This window comes from Megalops cyprinoides, chromosome 5, assembly GCF_013368585.1.
Source record: "Megalops cyprinoides isolate fMegCyp1 chromosome 5, fMegCyp1.pri, whole genome shotgun sequence".
NCBI lineage: Eukaryota > Metazoa > Chordata > Actinopteri > Elopiformes > Megalopidae > Megalops > Megalops cyprinoides.
The window spans coordinates 473007-498351 of record NC_050587.1 but is presented as its reverse complement, the minus strand read 5'-3'; the positions used below and the strand labels follow the sequence as shown (position 1 = coordinate 498351).

General features: G+C 42.8%; 2 protein-coding genes across 3 annotated transcripts; both read left to right on the top strand.

Annotated features, from left to right (window-relative positions):
* Nucleotides 1–1687: 1687 nt before the first annotated feature.
* On the top strand, nt 1688–6133 carry swi5 (SWI5 homologous recombination repair protein). The gene is made up of 5 exons (XM_036529887.1): nt 1688–2028; nt 2553–2601; nt 2750–2871; nt 3030–3124; nt 4836–6133. The coding sequence occupies exons 1-5, from the start codon at nt 1949–1951 to the stop codon at nt 4898–4900; spliced, it is 411 nt and encodes a 136-aa protein (XP_036385780.1). The 5' UTR covers nt 1688–1948; the 3' UTR covers nt 4901–6133.
* A 1151-nt stretch (nt 6134–7284) lies between these two features.
* On the top strand, nt 7285–25345 carry slc27a4 (solute carrier family 27 member 4). 2 transcript variants are annotated; one of them, XM_036528676.1, is made up of 13 exons: nt 7285–7654; nt 8925–9086; nt 9887–10281; nt 16873–17031; nt 17270–17339; nt 17453–17544; nt 17789–17898; nt 17979–18188; nt 18905–18968; nt 19376–19513; nt 21297–21461; nt 21872–22018; nt 22131–25345. In XM_036528676.1, the coding sequence occupies exons 1-13, from the start codon at nt 7650–7652 to the stop codon at nt 22286–22288; spliced, it is 1875 nt and encodes a 624-aa protein (XP_036384569.1). In that variant the 5' UTR covers nt 7285–7649; the 3' UTR covers nt 22289–25345. The 2 variants fall into 2 exon arrangements, with proteins under 2 accessions (XP_036384569.1, XP_036384568.1); XM_036528675.1 differs by having other exon boundaries at nt 18842–18968.

The window sequence follows — 25345 nt, the reverse complement described above, 5'->3', positions numbered from 1 at the left end:
AGTTCAAGACCTCACTTCTATGATATAATGCACCAGGTTAGAAATTCAAAATATCTAAAGCACATTAAGTCAGCTTCTTTCACTGTCATCACTTCTCTCTTCTTGGACCTTATAATAGGCTCTCGCATCTCAGTTTATCTGTGGAATAATCATAGGATGACCTCTGCTGGGGAAAATGAAGCTCTAGTGATTTACAAGGGGAGTATCCAGCAATATAGATATTTTTTAAGGTTGTGGCTTTCTGCTCTCCCACAGTTGTTTCTGCAGCAGGTGTGGAGGATAGTGGGAGGGAATGTTTGTGTCGTAAAAAAAAAAGCCTCCTTCAACGTGCACAGCTGTGAAGACAACATTTCTTCCTCATCCCACCACTCATTTGCTGTCTTGTGTGAGTCTCAACAGCGGAATCAAACATCCAGCACACAATATAGACAGGCTAATCTGAGTATTTTAGCAATCTCAAGGGTCACTGAAAATTGGATATACTTTGCTGGACTAAGCAAGTGGTGTCAAACCATGGCCTGAAGGAGCTACCATCTAGTTTTCCTTATTATACAAAATGATCAATTGCTGGAGTGGAGCTACCTGTTAAAAACAGCCTAGAGGTATGACAATGAAAGACTATACCAGTTAGTGGAGAGTAGCCTGTACAGTGTGTGTTATGTACAAAGAGAAAAGAAACATTCTCTTTATTTTAAACCAAATATATTCCAGGAATAATCAGTGTAGTACATGATTACTTAAAGGGTGATTTAATCCAATTACAAAATACAACTACTGTTACTCTGAGATATTTACTTGATGCTTGTGTTTATTTTAGCTTGAAAAAATAAAAAAAACATAAAAATGTTATTGATTCTTGTGGAAAATTGAAACAGCTTTTAAGTACTTACTGAAAGATAATGACAAAATATGTTGTGATTTCATTACATCACTTCATAACTAAAGCCTTCTAACCACTTTATTTCTCTTTGGCAAGGAGCTTGTCATGCTCCCCTGGAATCAGATGGTGTGAAGGCCAGTGTGGAAAACAGTCTAGTTCTCCATAGCCAGGGTTGCTGACAACTGACAACTGACAACTGAAATATAACTGAATGGTGGTCTCTGTGGTATGTCGTTCAATGGGAAATATTTCAGTCATAACTGTCATCTGTGAAAATGTAGTCAAACTGCTAAGGAGAATTATTTGCATATGCTAATATGGGAATATTAAAGGTGGGTTTGGCCTGCAACTGTACTCCTGACATGTTTTACAAATAATTTCAGGTGTTTTAAAAGCAAATATGTTATCAGTGTTCATTAGAAAATGTATATTTTCCACAAATACTTTCCTATAATTGTGTTACTTCCTGTAGGGTGTCAGTATAGTATAAAATACAAAATTTAAACACCTGGGGAGTGGTGGCTCTTTTCTCGCCTCTCAGAGGTCTGTGGCGCCGCCTAGTGGTTTGGTGATTACGATTTATTTAGTCATGATTTATATATTTATTTGTCATACGTTGTCATCTAGGGCGATTTACAGCCCTAGCGTGGTTTGATCGATTTCATACAGTAGGCTACAGGGGCGTAAAACAAGAGCAACATTAACACAGATACAGAACAGTCAGACGTAGCGTAGGCCGACATTAGTGAAACAGTGCGACTAATAGTTATCGTTGGGAAAATCACACGTAGATCATACTAAAGTTATTGTTGTTATTGTTATCCTGTCTGCAAATGTCCGCATTGTGGGTTTCAGTAACGGAGAAACGCCCTCTGGATTTTGTCCCTTCACGGTTCCCGTTTTTACGTCTGACGTAGATTATGCCTACTTAGATTGGATAACTGTAACATTGCGCAAAATTTGTGTTCCGTCAAGGCTGGGAATCTGACTGATGTACTTTCATAAAGAAAAATGAGCCGATTATATTATACTTAACCAGCATTACCGAGCCCTAAGATATGATGTGCAATGGATTTAACAGAAAGCCGAGGATTCGACAGCAAGATCTCGAATGCAATGCTAAAGTCGAAGCTAAAGGCACTGCGAAGGTAATGTTAACTTGGTTAACTGTTTTTTTGTTTTTTGTTTTTTTATTTGACGGGCGCCAACCCGCTACCTATGTTGCCAGGTAGTTATCTTAACACTGCTGTGCAGGGAACGTGACGGTGGAGAAAATAAGTGCAGATTGAGTTTTGTTTAATGTTAGCTAACTATCAGTAGGCTATCTGTAATTTATGTATCAAAGGGGACACACGCTCTGTAGCTGATGGCTGTATATAAAACAGCCGTCTGTAAAAGAGTGACTTTTCACTTGTTATATATTTTAATCTAAAGTCTATTGATCATATGCATTTCTAGCTAGCTGTCTGACAACAGCCTGAAGTAATTTGGAAAAGGCAAAATACTGCAGTATCAAATACCGTGCCTGCAAAGCAAGTTGTCAGCCATGTCCGAATATATTTGGATTTCTTGTTTTTGCTAATGGCAAGTGTGAGTGGTAACGCAGTGTTCTTAGAAAGCCCTACGATGTGTTGTGTGACTGTACCACTGTCACATTTTGTGTCTTTCTTAGGTTGCCATTCTCCCGATCTCAAAAGATCTACTCCAATTTTAAGTCTCCTGTAAGTACCCATTGATTTTATTTTTTGCCTCTTCAGAAGATATTTTACAGTGTAACACTACACGTTAATGATGGCACTGTTAGTTTGCATTAGCTCTTCACGCCGAGGACTTGCTGATAGAGTCGGTGGTCTTGTGCGCTGGTCTTAGGTGCAGACTCAAAGGTCTCCGAGTTGCCCAATAGTGGTGCAGACTAGCCTTGAAAAAGAGATAGAGGAACTGAAGAGGAAACGGAAGGAGCTCGACTTTGAGATTGCCCAGTTTGAGAGCAAGTATGTGGGCCTTTGTGTGTGTTTGTGTTTGTGAAGGGGTAAGGGGGGTTGGGGCTTTGCTATGTTATCATATATTTTGTAATTAAAGTGTAATGACAAAATAGCAATGTCTGTGGTATTTCACAGACAGAGAGGCTAAATTGTGCATGTCTGTGTAGTGCCATGGGGATTTACGAGCTGGAGCAGCACATTGACCTGCTTCATGAGTATAATGACATCAAGGACATGGGACAGACCCTGTTGGGCAGGCTGGGTAAGACCCCTCGAAACACACACACTGTCACTCTGTGTATATGAATGGAGAGAAACTAAGCTTAGTCTCTATATGCTGTTGTTAAAAGTATATGTGTAATAAAAGTTTTAAGTGAAAAATCATTGTGGATGATGATTGTGTAGAGCTGTTGGTTTCCCCTAAATGGTGCTGTTCAAAGGGTTAAGTTCAGGATGCTTGTTTCCACCAACAATGTACATTATTTGAATCTACAATTTTAATCGTCCATACACATTATTAATGAGAGCATATATAAATTTGGTTTGAAACACAGGGGGTAATTGTTTTTTTACCCCTACTACACCCCATGCTGAATGGGCTATCATGCTTGACCCCCCTGCTCTGAAATGAAATCTCATTTCTATAAAATAAAATTTCAGAGAGTGGGGGTGCAAATGCAAATGTATTGGGCACAACAGCAGTGCCCCAGTGAACCAGCAACCTTTTAGTTTCCATCCCTCTTTTTTTACCATTACACCACACTGCTGCCTCTATTATTGCTCTTAAATCTCTGCATGTGCATAAGCAGGAGATGTGTCTCACGTTACTGTACTGGAGACATTGAGATACCATTAGACCTTGCCTAAGCTTTAAGATGATGCTGCTTTTTAGATCATTGTCAGGCCCTTATATTCATTTTATGGTGTAAGTATGTTGCTCTTGAGAAACACTGTGTACATTTTGACTAAAACTGCCTCTAGTTGTAATGGAGCATGATATCTTGCCTAGTTTAACACTGTAGGAAAGGTAAATATAACTACTTCACAAAATTGTTTTAAAAAATAAAGAAAGGCATGTCCATACTTTTGACTGGTACTGTACATGTTATTCTCTACTTCTCAATAACAGAATAGCATTACCTTCCATTAACAACCTGATTATACACTTGTTTAGTGCTTAAATCTGGAATTGACAGCTAACCAACGCTGAATTCACTATACACAAATGGCTTATTTTGTTGGATATATAGTGCCAGTCAAAAGTTTGGACACACCTTTCTTCCTTTATTTGTACTGTTTTTCACATTTTGGAATAATAGTAAAGACATCAAAACTTTGAAATAACACAAAAGAAATTATGTTGAACAAATGATATATTTTAGATTGTTCAAAATAGCCAAAGAATATTTTTTAAAACTTAAAATGTTTTTGGAAAGAAATTCACACATAGACATCAATTTCATTGTTTATATTTGTCTAAGAAATGAATGTATTAAAGCATAAATCTTTATCTCAAAATGTCTTTGAATGCATGTTTCCCCATTATCTTAATCAGGTGTGTCCCAACCTTTGACTGGGACTATATGTAGTCATTATTCCAACAGGTGTTTCAAGTGAATGAAAATACAAGTCCTTCTTTACAGCCACCTGCATAATTGAAGTTGCCCACGTTGCTTTTGCCATTAATGGTTGTGATTGAGTTGTCCAGAGTCCATAGCCAACAGAACAGTTTGTAAAACGAACCATGGTTCCATGAACTAAACAAATTTAGGTCATCCCTGCTGCATCTCTGCTGTAAAAAAGGTGTCTCAGTGCATTGTACGTAATTTCCAGTATCTTTAGATCAAAACACAGTTTTTACAAAGCCATTATGGTATAATTTCATTTGCTTCTATAGATATGTTGTTTTCATGGTTAATATTGCCCTCCTCTCTATATGTCATTATGTGACCATGCTTCCGTATCTCTTACAGCTGTGGTGCGAGGCGTGACAACGAGGGACTTGTATGCCCACTTTGGACTTGAGCATGATGACTGAGTGTTCTCAGGCAGTGGACTACACCCTCAAACACCTGTTCCCTGAGCAGGCCACACCCACTTGACATTTTACAGTGAGGACTGTAAAATGGACAAAGTAGGAATCTGTCATGGAATGAATGATAAACATCATGGCATGATGATAAGCCTTAAGATAAAGTTGTGCAGGAGACTGATGAAGTATTGTGTTGAGTGCAAAGGTTGAGAAAGTGCTATCTCAGTGTGCTTATTGTTGTGTTGATTGATTCGTTATCTCTTGATAGCATGTTTTTGAAGCAAAGATCATAGTCCATACTTAATCTTCCCCAAAAGATCAGAGCATACGGCATACACACCTATGGAAAAGAACTGTGGGCCTGCCATATAGTATTGGAGGCCCTTTCCTTTCTCACTACTATGTGCTACATTCTGTGTGCAGTACTTCACCTCATTACCCTGATAAACTGGCCTTTCAATCCTTTGATCAAGTGGACTCCTTCATGGATCCATGCTTTATCGACACCATTTTTGTCACCATTTTGAGGGGAAAACGGGAAATAATTGTGATTTTGACACTAGTCTGAGATATATTGTTACCTTCCTATCACAACAGAGTGTGTTTTACAGTTTACAGTTTTGCTCCCATGTTCATCTGTTGTGGCTGGAGCAAGTCATGTACCTATGATGGAGTGGATGACCCGTTTGAAGTTTGAAATCAATATTACTGGATACTATTTTATGGTTGTGTTTTTTTTTTATCAGCATTTCAGTACTGTGTCATTAGGCTTAAATGAAGGTGAAACGATACTTCAGCTATATTTTTAATGAGATTACAAAAGGCACTCTCATATGTTTTACCCAATCTGATGGTATTTCTCCAGCTTACTTTTCTTGGCTTTTACTTCTAAACTGCATTCTTATGCTTGACACACACATGTTCTTTGGGTAATGTCCAGACAAGAATGCTGATCATTGTGATTTCTTAATTGTTTTTGGAAACTTGGATGCATATTTGCATATTTGTGCTAGAGTATCCATTTTTGACCAAGTCTGAACTTCTTATCACAGAAAACAAGGTGTTTTGCACAAATTACTTATAATATGTATAAGCTTCAGTTCATCTTTCCTGCTATCCTGGGAAGGTCACTAGGACCAGAAAATATGAAAAGACAACAAAGCAAAACAGATCCACCTCAATTATGTCACAAAGGAAATGACATACTTATAAATCTGAGAGTTTGTTTTTTCATCACCAAACATGTCATTGAAATGCATGTCTGTAAAGCTCAGTTATTAAAAAAAAGCTGTTTGAAAAAAATAGTTTCACTTTTTCACAGTGCATTGTTGTAATTTTTCTTGTCCTCATGGCAAAATAGCCACTATTCCATAGCCTTAAACTTGTTACTTGTAAACACTGTAGTGTATAATGGAATGTCCACTTTCGTGTGGATATTTACAGTTGTCTTTTTTTTATTTTGTCTATTTCTTTTTATCACCATCACACAGTGAAGGTCAATATCCTTTTTTCCCCAGATAGCTGTGACTGTAATCAAGATGACTGCTGACAATAAGTGGGTCTTTAAAAAGATTCTTAAATTGGACTTACAAAGTTCCAGAGTCTTCATTTAATTTCCAGGCAATATCGATGTGATGCAAGCAATACATCTGTAGAATTTAAAGATAATTACATTCTATTATAACATTTGCCAGTTTTTCAAAAAAAACCTTGGCAGTCTTCATCTTTACAGAATGCTTTTTTAATTGTTGGTAGTGTTACATTTTATATGTTTGTTTATGCAAAAAATGTTTGCAATAAATCGTCCTGATTTTGCAGTTTATCAAGGGAATTGATACATTTTGGGCTATGGTGTGTATATACAGTGTTTGTTTTAGACTCTATTCTGTCACCCAAATATAGTACTGTACTGTAGAAGCAGCCACACACACACTTGCTCACTGTCACAATGCCCCGCTTCTCTGTGCTTTGATTGGTTTCTGAATGGCGTGAGCTGAAATGTCTTTGACAATGACGTGTCTAACAGAGGGATGCACGGCTGGCGCGGGAAATGAATAAATAAGGGTTTTCATTCTAACCCATGGAAGTCGGATGTTTGCCTGTAAGCGGACCCCCCTCCCTTCAGCCGTGCATGGCCCGTAGTATCACATGTCACACTATAGCTCCAGATGAGACAGAAACAGGCCTGGTCTTTACGCGTTATGCTGTACAACAGTGAAGCAGTGACGCTCTCGAGCGGCAAATGCTGTACGCAAAGGCTCAGTTGTCCGGGCCGCATTTCCTTGACAGCACAATTTCTCAATCTGAAGCCCTGCCTCTACCGAACGAGATAAGGTGCGACCAGAAATTTCATTGGTTAGTATAAGTGTCTGTCATTTCTCGTCCTGGAAGCCGGTGAATGTGGAGGGGGCGGGTAACAGAGACTAAGAAAATTGTAAGGTCATTTGAATTGCTGTACCTAGCTAGCTAGCTTCCTCCAGGTAGTGGCACCAGAGAAAATGATTAGAGGGATAAGAACGTGAGGATGAATTGAATGGGATCAAAGTCGATCTAGGTGCCACATGAGGGTAATTTCGCAGCGGAAGAGCAGCAGCTATCAGTGAGGACCGGTGTGATAAACGCATGAAGTAGCTTGCTAGCTAACTAAAACGCCAGAGAGGAAGGTTTAGCTAAGCCGATCAAGGTGGAATTGCGTTGAGCGAATGATTACTTTGGTATAATACATCAAATTTAACCATTTCTACTGGGACGTTATATGAGGTATGTATCTGAAAATTGCCAACCTTTGGCGTTATCTGGCTAGTTAGCTATCTTGAAATGGTCTGTTTCCGGCTCCTCCATTATTATGTTGTAGCATGCTAGCTACGGGCGAAAGCTTTCCCTACCGTCCTTTAACAACCTTGTCAATCTGTGTGATGAGCTTTTAGCGCGGGTACGCGGGTGGTTTGCTTTGTGATCCATTTGCGGTACGTTTATTTACAACTAGGGAGTAACTAGAGTCGAGGCGCAAGACAGTGAAGCACTAGAGCGGGTCCAGCGTCCCAGACAATGAACTGGACGTTATGCCCGTGTGGACACAGTATCAGATTTTGTATCTGGCTAGCTAACTAGGTTGGTACGCATCCACGAGCTAGCTAGCCAGTTAGCTTATTAGGTAGCCACTGTTTTGGCTTAGCGCTCACCGAATATGTAAAATTAGCCTCTGTGGATTGGAAACCGATACGTCGTTAAACATTATAACTACATATACATGTAGCTGCTGTTTAGAAATGCGAGTAGTGCAGACGCACATGTTCAGGTAAGAGCCTATTCAGCAAACTAGTTTCTTTCATCCGGACACCTATCACTGACGAGTGTGACAAAATATATAGTTTTACACACATATATTTATTCTGTGATGTGTGACTTAAAAACCAAACAATGAAAAGGCAAACCTTTAAGAAAATGACAGTTAAAGGTGGTGTTTACCGTGTGCAGTTACTGACCTGAGTTTAATCGGCATTGCTACCGTGTTAGCTAGTTTGAGCTTGACGCTGTCTAGATTTTCCCAGTAGGCAAGCCTAGGTCTTCCGACGTTGCGGGATCCCTCACTGCAGCAGGCAGCGTTGTACTACGTGCACCTGACGCACGCTTTCACAATATCCCCTCCGACGGAAACTCTGAGATTCCACTTTTCTATTGAGGTTGTTAGTCGTCTCGTTCATTGTTTTCAAAAATATGCTGTTAGGTACAATGAGCATATCACAAGACTTAGGATAATTGCGATGTGCTTAGCTACCTAACAAGCTGTATATATCGGTTGTGTTGCATGTTCCAATAGCTGTCCATTTTACTGATAAACGTTACATTATCTAGATTTTTAGGTACACTAGTTACAACCCTATTCTCCAAAGGCTTCTAGCAAGAGAATTAAGCTATTTGATTACAAATGACCGTCTGATATGCCGACTTGAGACGCAGGGTGAATCGGGAGCCTGTCATTGGCATTTAGTAACGCTGTTGAGACTTCATTATTTCTTAATTTTGGCAGGATGTTGCGACTGGCCTGCTGCACTGCTCTGCTCTTCCTGTTGAGGCTGTTCCTTGGTCTACCCTGGCTGCAAGTCATCCCCAGCCTACTCATTTTCTACCTGGGTTCTGGTGGCTGGAAGTTTGCGCACATCTTCATGAAAACTGTGCAGAGAGACATGCAGTGAGTATGAACATTTGGATGGAAGCAAACAGATATGCAAGGGACAGGCAGTGGGAGTTGCATAATTTCATCAGAGGGTTTCTTTCAAGGCATTTTGTTTTTCAATAGTTTCCTAATTGCAGGAGCACAAAACTACAAGAAGGAAGTTGTTCTGGATAAGAGTGTCCGCTAAAGGCTTGTGGTTGCTATGGAGAGAGTGTTGAGTGCATGTCTTTTGTTAATTGTCAGTGTGGTAGGAGTAGTGTGTGACCGGTGAAGGGCAAGACAGGGTTACTGATTCTATAGGTGAAGGTTAGAAGTGACTTCCTCTTGTGTGACAGCTGGGACTCCAGTGCCAAGGATCACCCCCAGCCTGTTTTGACACCGTTTCGTATTTAGCGGAGTTGAGGGAGTGGGTGTGTGCAGTATGCTAAGTTATCTTATGTATCTTATGACATGCGAATTGCATGCCAATGGAAGATCCCATAAAAACAAAGAAGATCTCCTACTCTAAAGCTCATTGCTTTATGGTTCAAACTCTAATGAAGGCACATTAATTGTGTAGTAGGTGCCCTTATCCAGGGCACTATAAAATGGTATCAGTATGACATTTTACACATCATATAACCTGTTAATACAGCTTGATATTTTTCTCTCTAGTAACTGGATAAAAGTACCTTGCTAGAGCGCAAGTAAAATGGAGTCCCACTTAGACTTGAATACCATGAGTACAGGTCCACAACTCTAAGCAGTGCAAATGAAGTGCTGCTGAGCACGTAGGTTACAGCGGGTGGACTTTCAGCAACTCTGTGTCTCCCCAGTGCGGCCGGGGTGCTGCTGAAAGTGAAGATGAATGTGAGGAGGCACCTTCGCCAGCGTAACACCATCCCCAAGATCTTTGCAGAGACGGTGCAGCACCACGGCGATAAGACGGCGCTGATTTTTGAGGGCACTGGCGAGGCCTGGACCTTCAAGCAGCTGGACTCCTACTCCAACCGTGTGGCCAACCTCCTCCTGGAGCGGGGCTTCCAGGAGGGTGATGTGGTAGCCCTCTTCATGGAGAACCGCTCCCAGTACGTGGGCCTCTGGTTGGGCATGACCAAGATCGGGGTGGAGGCCGCGCTCATCAACTTCAACCTGCGACTGGAGGCCCTGGTGCATTGCGTCACCATTTCCAACGCTAAAGCTGTGGTGTTCGGCAGTGAACTAACTGAGGGTGAGCACTGTGGCAGCAGTGGGCACTTGGCTTAGAAATGGAGCAGGTTAAGTGTAAACTAGGTTAACAGTAACAGCAAGGTGGAGAAAGAGAACAGTAATCGGGCAGTAGGTTACAATGTGGAAGAGTAACATATGATGACGACAGATTTAAGATGTAGCACATGGTGCCAGTTTTCAGGTTCATGTAGGTGCTCTACTGTGACACATTCCATGGTGCAGGTAGGTTGTCCCAAGGTTAAGAGTGGTCCTGAGATGCAAATGAAAATGGCCATTCCATGTCATTGTCACTGCCTTATATAAACCATATATCAATGAGCAAAGAAAGCATATTTTTGTTAAATATCTGTAATTTTTAAATCAATAGTGTATATTTTTATATATTTTTGCAGCTAATTAGCTTCCCACATGCATTGCACTTTGCCTTGTTGTCATTTTGTCTTCTAAAACGAAGCCACACTTTTGACCGTTTACTGCGTTCCATCTTTCACACTGTTGTGATGTTAGCCATGCATGCTAGCTCGTATTTAACCCTTTCTCACGTAACTTATTTTTATGCTATATAGCGTGCGTGTTACGTTGCGTGGTTTATGTTTTCATCAGTGTTATTAAGCTTCTCATAGTTTTCAGCTAGCATTTGCTACATTTTTAACGTTAAATCGTTGTTTCCTCAAAGCTAAAATTAGCTAGAATTTTTCCAATCTAGGGTTTTAATCGCACCAGTTTTAGCGTTTATATTTAATTATTTTGCACATACAAAAATAGTTTACAGAGCTGAAAATGTAAGTAAAAAATACACTGAATTCATTACAGTGCAAGTTTGAGAGTCTTAAAATTTATTCTTTTTCAAGTGGAAAACATTTCCAACTCAACTGAGTGATTAGACCTGTTAGAAGTGTTTCTGCATTGATCTAATCTACCACCATTTCCCTACAATGCATGTTGATAAAGCTGAAAAAATGGAAAGCTTTGCATCACTCATCACACTTCAGTGTGGCGTCTCAGGGATATCAGCTGCTGATAGATGAAATGCTCTGCTCATATCTGGAGGGAGTTCACAGCTCTTCTCTCCAGTCCCACAGCACCATTGAACACATGGCTTTCATTTATGTGCATGCCACATGCTCCAGGTCTCTGTTGCAGAAATGGCTCATTTGAAGGCAGAAGAATGAAGATGAAGGGAATGTATGCACTTTTTGGTGAATTTTTTGAATGATTTATAGAAAAAATCGACAATCCAGTATGCTAACTTCTTTTAAAACACTTTGGTGTTTTTTATCCTTTTTATCCTTTTTATTACTGAATCCATTTTATCACTGATTACACTGGGAAGACTGGGAAAAGCGAGGAGAATTTTCCTTCAGAAACCAGAACAGTCCCATAATTTTGGGGTCTACTGCTTAGGGATTGCAATATGCAGGGGCACATACTGATTACACATTACACAGGAAATACCATGTTATTTGACCTGCCTGTTGACTCATACAGTATGACAAACAGTCAACAACAAAGGTTGGTCAGGTATTCTGGCTAAAATTAAGCCGATTTCTTGTGTTTGATGAGAAACTGCTTTCATTGTGGAGACAGATCTTTCCATCAAACTATATCCTCACCTGTGCCTGCTGTGACCAGAAACAGGAAGGAAACCCACTGATCTCTTGTCACCACAATATGCTGGCATACACCCTGTCACCGAAAGCTAAGTCACAGGGCAATCCAAAGCCACTCTTCTGTAGAGTGTCTGGTCTCACATCCCTGTCTGTGTCAAGTTGCCCTGTGAGGGTCAGGTATGCACTTATATTATGGCTTACCTGCATTTTCATTAGGCTTGGTGTGATGTGGAGGCGCACAGCCCACAGAGAGACATGCTGGTTTTTTTTAAAGAGCAAGGCAAGTTGTGAGTCACTCTCAGGGCAGGTCACAGACCTGCAGCTCTGCATCAATCTTTCTTATGACTGTTTGACTTGTGTTTTCCATACAGTCAAATGCTAGGACATAGTGTGATCCCTATGCAGCCTAACTAGCTTTGCAGAAACATGTTCATGTGTAATGAACCCAGCCTTAGTTTGCCTGGAAGAACTTCTGGTGCTTTAACAAATCTGATTCATAAAAGACTGTACATTTTACAGCCAAATCCTCCTGTGTACCGTATCTTAAAAAGATACAAGTGGTTGAGGAGGGGGATTAGCTATGATTGCATTGAAAAAAATATTCTTATTAATTCTATCGCTCTTGAGGACTTCTCGTCATTTGAGTTACTGATTTTCTCAGTTTTTAAGCAATATCCTATGCTCTGTGCCTTGGTCTGTCACCCTCCCAAAACTAATCATTTCTTCATGTCTGAATTTTCTGATTTTCTTTCTGTGGTAGTGTTAAAATATGATAAAATACTCATTCTTGGTGATTTTAATCTGCATATTATAATAGATTCCTTTGCCTTCACACAGCATGTAACAAAGGTCACACTCTAGATTTGATCATGTCTTGAGGACTAGATATTGTGGAGACTACTGTTAAGGATCTTGCTGTTTCTGACCATTACTGTGTCTTCTTTAATATTATATTACCTGTAATGAAAAAGAACATTACTAGAACAGTTAAGAAATGCTGCTTGAACTCCACAGCTGCAGCCAAGTTTTCTGAGCATATGGCTAGGCCTGAAACATCTTTAAGCCCCCTTAATGTCTTATCTGCAGATGATTTTTTAACAGCCACGTTAAAACGGCTTTAGACATTGTTGCTCTTGTTAAAACTAAAATGGTTCCTGTTAAATGCAGAACACCGTGGAAAAATGAAATGGTTTGTGAGCTGAAACGCAATTGTTGCAAAAAAGAACGTAGATGGAGAGCTACAAATTTGCAAGTACATTTTGAGATTTTTAAAGGTCATCTTATGAGCTATCACAAAGCCATCCAGCTGGCCAGAGGAAGCTATCTTTCCCAAGTTACTGAAAGCAACAAAAACAATTTGAGGGTTCTTTTCTCTACTATAGATAAATAAATCCACTACTATAGTCTACTATAGACTAATAAATCCACCTACATCTTTCTCTGTTAGTGACCTTCCATCCTCTAGTTGTGAAGCATTTCTTACACATTTTATGGAGAAAATTGAGACAATCAGGTCAAGTATAGAATCTACTGTTAGTGATGTCACATCAGCTTCTACTCCTTGTGAATCAGTTTTGAGTACCTTTCATGTAACTGATGTAGAGGATCTGCTTAAAACAGTTTATCAGATGAAATCGGCTAGCTCCCCATTAGATCCTTTACCAACCAAATTTTTTAAGCAAGTTTTTAGCAGTCGGTCTACTGTTGTCTTAGCAATTGTAAACAGTTCACTCTCCACTGGGACTTTCCCAGCCAACTTGAAAACAGCTATTGTTAAACGTATACTCAAAAAGGCTAATCTTGACAATACTGTTCTAAGCCATTATAGACCCATTTCAAACCTCCCTTTTCTTAGCAAAGTACTTGAAAAGATTGTTTTGAAACAACTCAGACAATTTCTAAATTACAGTAACACTCTTGAGAAGTTCCAGTCAGGGTTTCGGTCTCATCATAGTACAGAGACCGCTCTAATTAAAGTGGTTAATGACTTGCGGCTTAACGCAGATGCTGGCTGTCTTAGCATTTTGATTCTCTTATACTTCAGTGCTGCTTTTGATACAGTGGATCATAAAATTTTAATTAATCACCTTAAAAACAGAGTTGGACTATCCAGAACGGTACTAAAATGGTTTGAGTCTTATCTCACCAATAGAAAAATGTTTGTTGCTCTTGGTGAGTCTGAGTCAAGAAAATTCAGTATTAATTGTGGTGTTCCACAAGGATCGATTCTTGGCCCTTTGCTGTTCTCGCTCTACATGCTCCCACTTGGTGATATTATTTGTAGGAATGGTGTGTCTTTCCATAGTTAAACTGACGATACACAGCTATACATTAGTATTAAGCCTGGGGAAAGCTCCTCAGTCACGGTTCTAACCAAGTGCATGGCTGCTGTAAAAAACTGGATGTCGGAAAAGTTCCTTCAGCTAAATCAGAATAAAACTGAGGCTCTTCTCATAGGTCCAAGAGGCAAAGAGAATTGTTTTGCATGGATCAAACTTCTGAAATTTTCAACTTTAAGTCTGAAGTTGGGAATCTTGGGGTAATCCTAGACTCTGACCTAAGTTTGAAATCACATGTGAAATCCCTTACCAAAGTCTCATTTTACCATCTTAGAAATATAGCAAAGATGAGATCATTTTTATCCCTACCAATTGCAGAGAAAATAATGCATGCTTTCATCTCAACTAGACTGGGCTACTGCAACTCCTTGTTTACTGGCCTCCCCAGCTATGTTATTGCAAAACTGCAGGTCATTCAAAATGCAGCAGCCAGGGTTCTGACAAGGACTAAAAAATATGATCACATTACCCCAGTTCTCAAATCCCTGCACTGGCTTCCAGTTTCTTTTAGAATTTATTTTAAAATTTTACTCTTTGTTTTTAAGGCAAAACATGGGATGGCGCCTGAATATATTCAAGACATGCTCATACTGTACCAACCAGAGAGAACATTGCGATCATCTTCTGCTGGCCTACTCTCTGTCCCAAACGTTTGCTTTAAAACTAGAGGCCAGGCTGCTTTTAGTTTTTATGCCCCAAAACTGTGGAACACTCTCCCACAGAATATCAGAGGCTCTCCCTCAGTTTCAGCTTTTAAATCACGACTTAAAACATACTTTATTAAAAAGGCCTTTTATTAGGTTTTTTCCTATTTATTCCCAGTTTGTATTATTTTATTGTTTTTATTACTTATAGTTTTTATTGTTTTATTGTATTCCTGGGACAGGAGGAAGTGGGGAGGAGTTTTATAAGATTATGTATGGTGTATCCCTGTCTTACTGTATCTTGTGTGTAGGGCTGGGCGACATGGCCTGTAAATAATATTGCGATATTTTCATGCTGTATTGCGATACACAATATATATCTCAATATTTTGAAATCTCCTTTAGAGCACTTCATAAATGCTCAATTTAACCCTTTGATGCATACAATTGCACCAGTATGATGATTGTAATAGTCCCTGCAACATATGTCTGCATTAAAACATTCTTGTTTCTATTCATTGGTGGTTTCTATTGGAACAATTTTAAACTTGCATGCAAAAGGGGGAAATCACAACCAGGTTAAATTTAAAAAAACAGTATTTTGCTGCATATTTTACAGATAACCGTTGTTTGTTCAACATCTTCCTTGCGATTCCAGACTAACTTTTCCACTGGTAACACTGGTGGTACCAACTTTTTCAGTTGTTCGCACCAGCACATGATTTGGTCGCACTTTTTTTTGGTACAGCAATCAATGAACGTGCATGCTGATGAATAGTTGTCTTACTCTGCGTACGCTAGTTTTGCATTGATGTAAAGATTGCCAGTGATTGGAGACTTGAAATTTGCTAAATATTTTAATCTGAAGATTAAGTTTCGCTCGTACCGCAACCACGGGTACTGCGTTAGCCATCGTGGTTGAAAGTAGTACTTTTTCTTCTTCACTGGCTCAGTCGGTCTCTCCCTGCCTGCACCTGCACTCTCATCATCAGTTGTGTCTGAGTCGGGACCTCTCGTTGGCTCTCCCTCTCCAACAGCCTCCTCCTCTCTCTCCTCATTTTGTTTTTTTAACCCTTTCACGCGTACGGTCACACCGGTGTAATTAGCCGTTTAGCCTGTATGCTAAAACCGGTGAGATTAGAAAACGAGATTGGGGAAAAAATTCTGGCAAATTCTAGTTTTGAGGAAACAGCGACTTAACAGTAAAATATAGCAAATGCGGTGGTGAAAACTATGAGAAGCTTAATAACGCTAATGAAAAAATAACGAACTATGTGATATAACGCGCGCTACAGAGCATAAAATAAGTTACGTGTGAAAGGGTTAAATAATCAGATATGCACCGCTTAATCTCTGGAACGCAGTAACAGCTAATTGGATTGTTTCGAGCGTTTCATCATCAGTGCGCGTGTACAGGCAGGGAAAGTGCAGGTAGATTGATTTGATGATTGCTTGCATAGTACAAATGATTTCAGTGTGATGTGTCTCATTTTTAGGTATTTAAGTAATAGGTCCTCAGGGGGCAGATTGACACTACAGGTAGCTTCATAACTAGTGGCTCGGCAAAGCCAGGTTGTTATAGGATTGGAAATTTAAAATTTAATAGTCTATTAAAAAACTTCACTCGGTGACAAGGATGTGTGCTGAAGAACATTGAGTCACACGTTGAACGTTGGTTCAGTTCAGAGGATCCAGGATCAGCACACGCAACAGGCTAGATACTGTTGTAAAATTAGGAAGGAAAAGCGTCAGGTAGTTTAGTGGTGGAGTACCTCTTCAATGTGTATATATACATATGTGGATACAGAGGAGTAGTTGTGCCATCTTGTCTGTCTGCACTGAAAGAACAAGTGTAATGCAGTTTTGCTGTGCCAATCAATAGTATGAGTCCTGTCTCTCTCTCTCTCTCTCTCTCTCTCTCTCTCTCTCTCTCTCTCTCTCTCTCTCTCTCTCTCTCTCTCTCTCTCTCTCTCTCTCTCTCTCTCTCTCTCTCTCACAGCTGTGTGTGAAGTTCATAACTCTCTGGGAAGATCAGTGAAAATGTTCTGCTCTGGCAGCTGGGACCCCAGGCGGGTCCCTGAGGGAACAGAGTGGCTGGATCCACTGCTGGAGGCCACACCCACACAACAGCCCAGCCAACCACAGCGCTGCTTCACAGGTCAGTCAGCCAGTCATGAGCTGACTGCTACAATTCAGTCCTGCTTATTCTGGCATTAGACAGTTTCTGTATTAAATTATATCCCAGCTTTACTGTGCTGTGTTTTACTGTTATTAATGTTGTTTGTTAAATTTAGTTCGTTAAAAAGCATACAGGTCTACATATTTATATCCTCCATAAGTGAAAGATGGCTCTCTTTTTTACATTATGGTTTTATGTTCCATTCTGCTTTCCTCAGATCGACTCTTCTACATCTACACATCAGGGACAACCGGTATGCCCAAAGCTGCTATTGTCGTGCACAGCAGGTGAGCAGGTGTACAACCTTGCTATAAGAACAGTGATGGTGTTTATGGGAAAGTGTGTCTCTCTCTCTCTCTCTGTCCTTTGGCTCTGTGATTAGTGTGCGTGTGTGTCTCAGGTACTATCGCATGGCTGCATTGGTGTACTATGGCTTCCGGATGAGATCAGACGACGTGCTGTATGACTGCCTGCCTCTCTACCACTCTGCAGGTAACTGGGGGTTACGTGGTGTTGAGTGGTTCCCATGGGGGGAGCCATGTGTGCAGTCTCCCATTTGTGTCAGTTACCTGTGTCTGGAGTCATTTGATCAGCTGCTAGTCGGTTGTTTTTCCTCAGTCCTTTGGGTGATGTGTGTGTGTGTGAGTACATACAGGGAGCCTCCATGGTGTGTGTGCGTGTGTGTGTGCGTGCACGAGCATACAGGGATTCTTCATGGTGCGTGTCCCTCTTGTAGGGAACATTGTGGGGGTCGGTCAGTGCCTGATCCATGGCATGACCGTCATCATAAAGAGGAAGTTTTCTGCCTCCCGCTTCTGGGATGATTGCAACAAGTACAACTGCACGGTGAGTTTGCTAGGCGTGGTGCCTGGGGTAAGTGTGGTCTCTCCGGACATGCTGCTAACTGCTGTTTAACTGTGCTCCAGATTGTCCAGTACATCGGGGAGATCTGCCGCTACCTATTAAACCAGCCAGTGAGAGACACAGAGAGGCGGCACAAGGTCCGCATGGCTCTTGGGAATGGGCTGCGGCAGTCCATCTGGGAGGAGTTCACCTCGCGCTTCAACGTGCCGCAGATAGCCGAGTTCTACGGAGCCACCGAGTGCAACTGCAGCCTGGGAAACTTTGACAACAAGGTCAGCATTGGTGACTGGCGCTGCACTCTTTGTGGACGTATATGCCAGGCATCCCCTGATAGACAGGCGATAACTTTAGTTCAGCATGAATCAATCTACATGTTGGAGCAAGTCTTTGGTGATCAGTTGAGAACGACTGACCTCCTGTGACTGTAACAGCCTTTGGTGATAGGTGGGGATTTTATTGATCATAAATTGTAATACGGAGAATTTGTGGTCTGTGTCTAACTTCTCAATTTATAGAATGGCCAATGTCTGAATGACCAGTAGCCGAAAACTGTTGCTGTTTGACTAGACTGAAAAGTTACTACTGAACATCACACCTCGATTGGTATTTAAGATCCTGTTTCCTGATGCTTGCATACACTTCTTGGTTCCCCCTTATAGAGTATACTTTTGAAAACTGATGAGGACTCATAAATGTCTCTGCAGTCTATCAATAGCTCTGTATTAAAATGCTTTGGACAAACTGGATAAGGTGCCAGATGGTGAAAATTCCCCATATTCTGTCAGCTGAAAAATTCCCTATGGTTCATCTATGATTATAGTAAAATGAAGCATATTTAGAATTGGGAGCTGACATCTTTTTTTGTAAATGCATAAGAGGAAGTGTAGGTGGAGTTTTATGGTGATGAGTGTTGATGCTCTGGTAGGTGGGTGCTTGTGGCTTCAACAGCCAAATTCTGCCTTTCATCTACCCCATCCGTCTGGTGAAGGTGGACGAAGATACCATGGAGCTGGTGAGAGGCCCCGATGGAGTGTGCATCCCCTGCAAGCCAGGTCAGTGGCATCGCCCTCATCTACTTCTGTAACCCCCAGTCTTTCTCTAACCCATTCTACTGCTATAAACCCCAATCTTCCTCTACCCCACCCTACTGCTGTAATCCCTAGTCTTCCTCCAGCCAACTCTACTGCTGTGACCCCCAGTCTTCCTCTCTCTCTCCTTACTGCTGTAACCCCCAGTCTTCCACTAGCCAACCCTACTGCTGTAACCCCAGTCTTCCTCTCTCCTACCCTACTGCTGTAACCCCCAGTCTTCCTCTCTCCAACCCTACTGCTGTAACCCCTAGTCTTCCTCTTTCCCACCCTACTGCTGTAACTCCCAGTCTTTCTCTATCCCACCCCTGGCTCCTCCAGTCTGCACCCACAGCCCCCCATCTTAAGCTGAGATTGTGCTCTGTCCCCAGGTGAGCCGGGACAGCTGGTGGGCCGAATCATCCAGAATGACCCGCTGCGCAGGTTCGACGGCTATGTTAACCAGTCAGCCACCAACAAGAAGATCGCCAACAGTGTCTTCAAGAAGGGGGACAGTGCCTACTTGTCAGGTGAGACGGAGGGCCCTGCCCCAACATAGGGTTACAAGCACAGAGTGGGAGGGGCCCCGCCTTTACATTTACATTTACATTTATTTATTTAGCAGACGCTTTTATCCAAAGCAACTTACAAAAGTGCATACAGTAACTATAGCGACAGTACGGGGACAGGATGTGTACAGTTCCACAATGAGACAGTTCTCAGCTGAGAGCAAGGTCTGTTTGAGGACACGGTACTATCAGATTTGTACAACTACAGCGTATAGGGCAACTAATACAATACACCTTCAAACAGCAAACTTCAACAACTTCAAATGGCGCAATGAGCATCAGGGTAAAGGTGGCAACAAGAAACAATTTAAAAAGCACAGCAATTTACGACAGCACTGAATTGGGGGGGGGGGGGGGCAGCAATTGTGTGGGTCAGTCCAGGTAGAGTCTGAAGAGGTGCGTCTTCAGGCCCCGTCTGAAGGAATGGGGTGAAGGAGCTGTCCGTAGCAGGACAGGGAGTTCATTCCACCACTGGGGAGCGATGTAGCACCTCCTGCCTTGACCATGCAAGGAGCGAGGCGTCCAGTTGCTGCTGAGCGCAGGGGTCGGGCTGGTGTGTAGGGCTGGATGAGTTCTTGGAGGTAGGTAGGGGCTGTCCTGTTGATTGCAGAGAAGGTGAGGGTCAGGGTCTTGAATCTGATCCTGGCAGCGACAGGAAGCCAGTGGAGGGATTTAAGCAGGGGAGTAACATGGGAGAATTTGGGGAGGTTGAAAATTAGTCTGGCAGCTGTGTTCTGGATGAGCTGGAGAGGCTGGGTGGTATAGGCTGGGAGGCCTGCGAGGAGAACGTTGCAGTAGTCCAGTCGAGGGAGAACTGTGGCCTGGATAAGGAACTGTATGTTGTCAGGAACGGACGAATCCTCCTGATGTTGTGGAGGAGGAATTGGCAGGCCCGTGACGTGCGAGCAATGTACTCCTTGAAGTCCAGGTTGCTGTTGAGGATGACACCCAAGCTTTTTGCTGACTGAGAGGATGGTATTGTGGTGCCATCGACGGTGATGGAGAGGTTATGCAGGGGGGAAGGGCCGGCTGGGATGGAGAGCAGTTCTGTTTTTCTGAGGTTTAACATTAGATGGTGGGATGACATCCATTTGGAGATGTCAGCCAGACATGCAGAGATTCATTCGTTGACCTGGGAGGTAGAGGGAGGGAAAGAGAGAAAGAGTTGGATGTCGTCAGCGTAACAGTGATAGGAGAAGCCATGTGATTTGATAACTGAGCCAAGAGAGTTGATATAAATTGAGAAGAGTAGGGGTCCCAGTACTGAACCATGTGGAACTCCTATAGTGAGGGGGTGGGTGCAGAGGTGGAGCCTTTCCAGTAGATCTGGGAGGATCTACCAGTCAGGTAGTACTTGAACCAGGAGAGGGCGGTTCCAGAGATGCCCATCTCAGACAGCTTTGATATTAGTGTCTGGTGGTTGACTGTGTCGAAAGCAGCGCAGAGGTCAAGGAGGATGAGGACAGATGACAAGTCGGAAGCTCTAGCAGTGTGGAGAGCCTCTGTCACGGCCAGGAGTGCGGTTTCCGTTGAGTGGCCAGCTCTGAAACCTGACTGATGGGGGTCCAAAAGGTTGTTCCTGAGAAGAAAAGGGGATAGTTGGTTAAGTACTGCACGTTCCAGGGTTTTAGATGAGAGGAGAGATACCGGTCAGTAGTTTGTAACATCTGATGGGTCGGTGGATGGTTTCTTCAGGAGTGGTGTGACCAGAGCTTTCTTGAAGTCGCCCACCCTATCTCCCCAGGTGACGTGCTCATCATGGACAAGTATGGCTACATGTACTTCAAGGACCGCACCGGCGACACCTTCCGCTGGAAGGGCGAGAACGTGTCCACCACAGAGGTGGAGGGGACACTGAGCCGCGTCCTGGAAATGAAGGACGTGGTGGTGTATGGCGTGGAGGTGCCAGGTACTTCAGTCCCCCTGTTTCACGCTGTACCTTTAAGAATCTGCTTTAAGTGGTTCCAATGAAAGGCCGTGATATTAGCACACAGGGGAAGTGTTTGTTTGGACGCTGTAATAAATTTTCCTTGTAAACATCCTGTACCTGGTGTTTAGCACATTCAGCTAATCACTTTCCACATAGATCATTTTCAAGTACTTGCTGATTTTAATGAATTTTATTTTGGGGTCCATTTGATACTCTTGTTAAAGGATAGTGGGAAGATAACTACTGATTTTTTTCAGAGAAGGGATAGATAAATACTGTAGCCTCCCTCGCTCAAATCTAGCATGAGTCATGAGAGTGAGTTGGAGCAGGTGGGATTTTGGTGTTGTAAATCGGGTCTCTTCACGACACCTCTGGTTGTGCTCACCCAGGAGCTGAGGGGAAGGCTGGCATGGCTGCCATCGCTGATCCCTCACACACCACCGACCTGGAGTGCTTCGCCAAGGACCTTGAGAAAGCACTCCCCGCCTATGCCCGGCCTGTGTTCCTCCGCTTCCTGCCGGAAGTCAATAAGACAGGTGGGTGAGGGAAGTCAGAGAGGGGGGTCCTCTCAGAGCCACCGTGGCTCTTGCTAGGTCTTTCCAGTCATTGTCTCCTGTCTGAGCCACTAAACTCATCTTCCCCTCGCAGGAACCTACAAGTTCCAGAAGACAGAAATGCGCCGGGAGGGCTTTGATCCTAGCACAGTGTCTGACAGACTCTACTTCCTGGATCCTAGTAGTGGGCGGTACGTGGAGCTGGATCAAGAGCTCCATCGTAACATCCTTTCGGGGAAGCAAAAACTGTGAGCCCGACCCCAAATCCACCAGCCCATCCCCCCCAACTCCCCCACCCCCACCCCAAGTCCCCAGGCCCTGCTCCTTGTTACCTCGATGCCCGCGGTTAGGGAGCAGGAGGGTTGCTCAGGCACAGTCAGAACTGAAGCTCATCTCATTCTGCACCCAGAGAGGGGGCCCCAGTTTACCAAAGCCAGTGGGGCGAGGAGCAGGAGGGCATGATCCACAGGGACAGGCAGGGACCAGGGAGCACACAAAACAGTAACTAGGGAAAGGAAGAAGAACACCAAACTGAACACCACCGGTCATAACCCTCTCTGTCCAACCTGCAAAGCATCCAGTGACCAACCCACTTCATGTGACTAGCAGATCCTACCCACACGGGAAGAGTTTGGAAGCCACCGTTGCTAGGTCAGCCCGTTTGCTGTGTGAACAGAGGGATTTAGAAGAATGGCCTGCTGAATGAGCTGTATGCTTCACAGTAATAATCCAGCGATCTTAGCTGTGCATTGGCTGGATAAACACAAATTTTACAACATTGGGTAGGGTGTCATATTTAGCATGTAGGAAAAAAAGATGAGCATATAATGTAGCCTACATCAAATACCGAACACAATTACGTGGTATTGACAGAGAAATTTCTGAGTCAACAGTCTCCTGTCCTGTCAGCACATCTGTAAATGTGGGACTGCATGCAGATCCCCAGGGAGACAGACAGTCATGCAGAAAGTGGAATGCGGCGCTGGGCAGATGGGTGGGGCTCACATGTCATGCAGGTTTGGCCGTAAGGGTTGGACTTCATCTGGTCAGACTATGGATTGTGATCTGTACAGGGAGACTGAAAGGTTTCTGTCTGCTGGGGTGTGTGAGGACTCTGCTTCTGCTAGGAGGTCAGGATGTGCGGTGCAATATTTGGTGCTATAAAGAGTGAGACTCCCTCACCTCTGCGCTGCAAGCAGCCAAATGATCCAAAGACTGTCCAGGAGGCTGTAGTGAAGAGAGAAGAGAATGGGAAAAGGGAAAGACTTTTTTTCCTCCATCACTTTTTGTTTTGTTTTGTTGTGTGAATGATCAACTCAAGCAGAGCACTGTGCCTTACTGTGACTCTAGCCCCCAGTCCCCAATCTCTGTCATCCCAGTCCTTGTCCCTTGATGTCACCCAGATCTACCCTGTGTTTCCCAACCCCTGTTCTCACCCAGCTTGGTTCTTCACAGGCACCTGTGTTAAATCTTTGCATGTAGTCTCTAGAGGGTTCATCATGCCAGTATTTTCACAGTGCATATGGTGGAGCAGGGATCCTCTGCTCTTCCGCTTCCAAACATGTGATCCACTTCCCTCAGATGTCTTTGTTGTTTTATTCTAACTGTAGGGATTAGGAGGGCACCCTCTGCGATCTCCTGTTTGTTGTGGTCCTAGTCGCATACAGGACTGTGTTGTGTTATGCTAGAGTTTTTCCACTTCTACCTCCCTGTCTCCATCTGCGTCAAGATCCTCGTTCCCAAGATGGCACTGAGCACAAGGCAAGGGAAAGTGGGAACACAGAGGGAAGCTGGTCAGTAACCCTGCTAGCAGAGATCCGAACTGAGCCACTTCAAATTCAGAGTTCTTGGGAATTGTGTCACCAAGGTTCAGGACCAAGGAACTCCTGGACAAAGAAATTGGCAGAGAAGGAGGTGTGGGTGAAAAAGGATCCTACCAGACCGTCTGTCTCTGTGTCTGTAGGTCAGGGGCAGGCAAACCAATTCCTCATATTCTGTTCCATCAGCGCTCTGCATCACAAAGTTCGTTCAGCATTTACGCTAAAGTAACGCCAATTGCCGCAAGGTGTTTGGTAAGATGCAGAGCTCCCCCAGTAACTCACATTCTTTTAGCGTGGTGTTCCATCCCATTACACACTCAAGAGGGTGCATGGAAACAGGAGCAGAAACATTTCTGGTATTCCAGGAAGAGGATTGCCTGCACCTGGTGTAAGCTGTATTATTTTGGATGGCAATTCTACCGTCAGTTCTGATGCCTCCTGTCCTCTCCCCCACTTGCTTGAGCACGTCTGATGGAGTCAACTTATTTTTTTATGTATTAAATTATTAATTTTTTAATTTATTATTTTAATTGTGAATCACCATAGTTGTAGTGCAATGTGTGATGTTTTGGGGTTTTTTTTTTTGCTTGTGTTCATGGAGAATATAAAGGGAAGGAGAGGTAGACCTGATGGCCACTTGCTCATTCCTGCTGGAGAGAATGTAGGCCAAATTTCTCCAAGTGTTTCTCTCTGTTCACTCAGCGTCCAGTTATGGGACAGTGACAGCCTTCTAGGGGGCACTAACGCAGCCCCTTAGCTAGGTTTGTTACGGCTTGCTGATGGTCTCATCAGGCACACATTTGGAAAACATCAGAAGACCTTATTTGAAGATTGCCTAAAGCCTGGAATGTCGCTGTTGTGAAATTTGTAGGAAATGTTCAGCATATGGAGCTGTCCCAATTTCAGGGAACCTGTCTGCATTCCTGCAAACCTAGTTCCAGCCCCACCTGAATTCATGTGCAAATGCAAGAAGAGTCCTTAACTGTGAACAACATGAAAAACAACAGATAGCACAGCTGAGTAAGAGTAAAGCCCCATATAAATGAAGCAGTGTGCATCAGGCTGAAAACTGATGTTCTCTTTGCTTTTAATAAACCAAAAAACACAAATATTTACTCATGGTGATGTGCGTCAGCAGAAGCTTGAGTGAGAAAGCATCATTGGAAATGCCACTCTTTTCTGCTGCCTATTGTAATTCTGTTGAAGTTCATTAGTCTGGCCTGAGGGTGGTGGTGTTTGCTTCACTTGACCAGCAGTCCCAGGGTTGTTTGGCAGCTGCTGAGACCTCAGTCTGCTTGATTGCAATTTTCAGCCCTATGTATATCATCAAATGTGAAGACGTATACAGGAATTTGTGTTGGAAGTGTCAATGCATTGCATCACAGTGTCATGGAAGATTAATAAAATACACTGCAAAATAATGTTGATTGATGCAACTTCTTGATCTTTCCCACTTCACCACACAGTTCATGCTATCAAATTTGCAAAG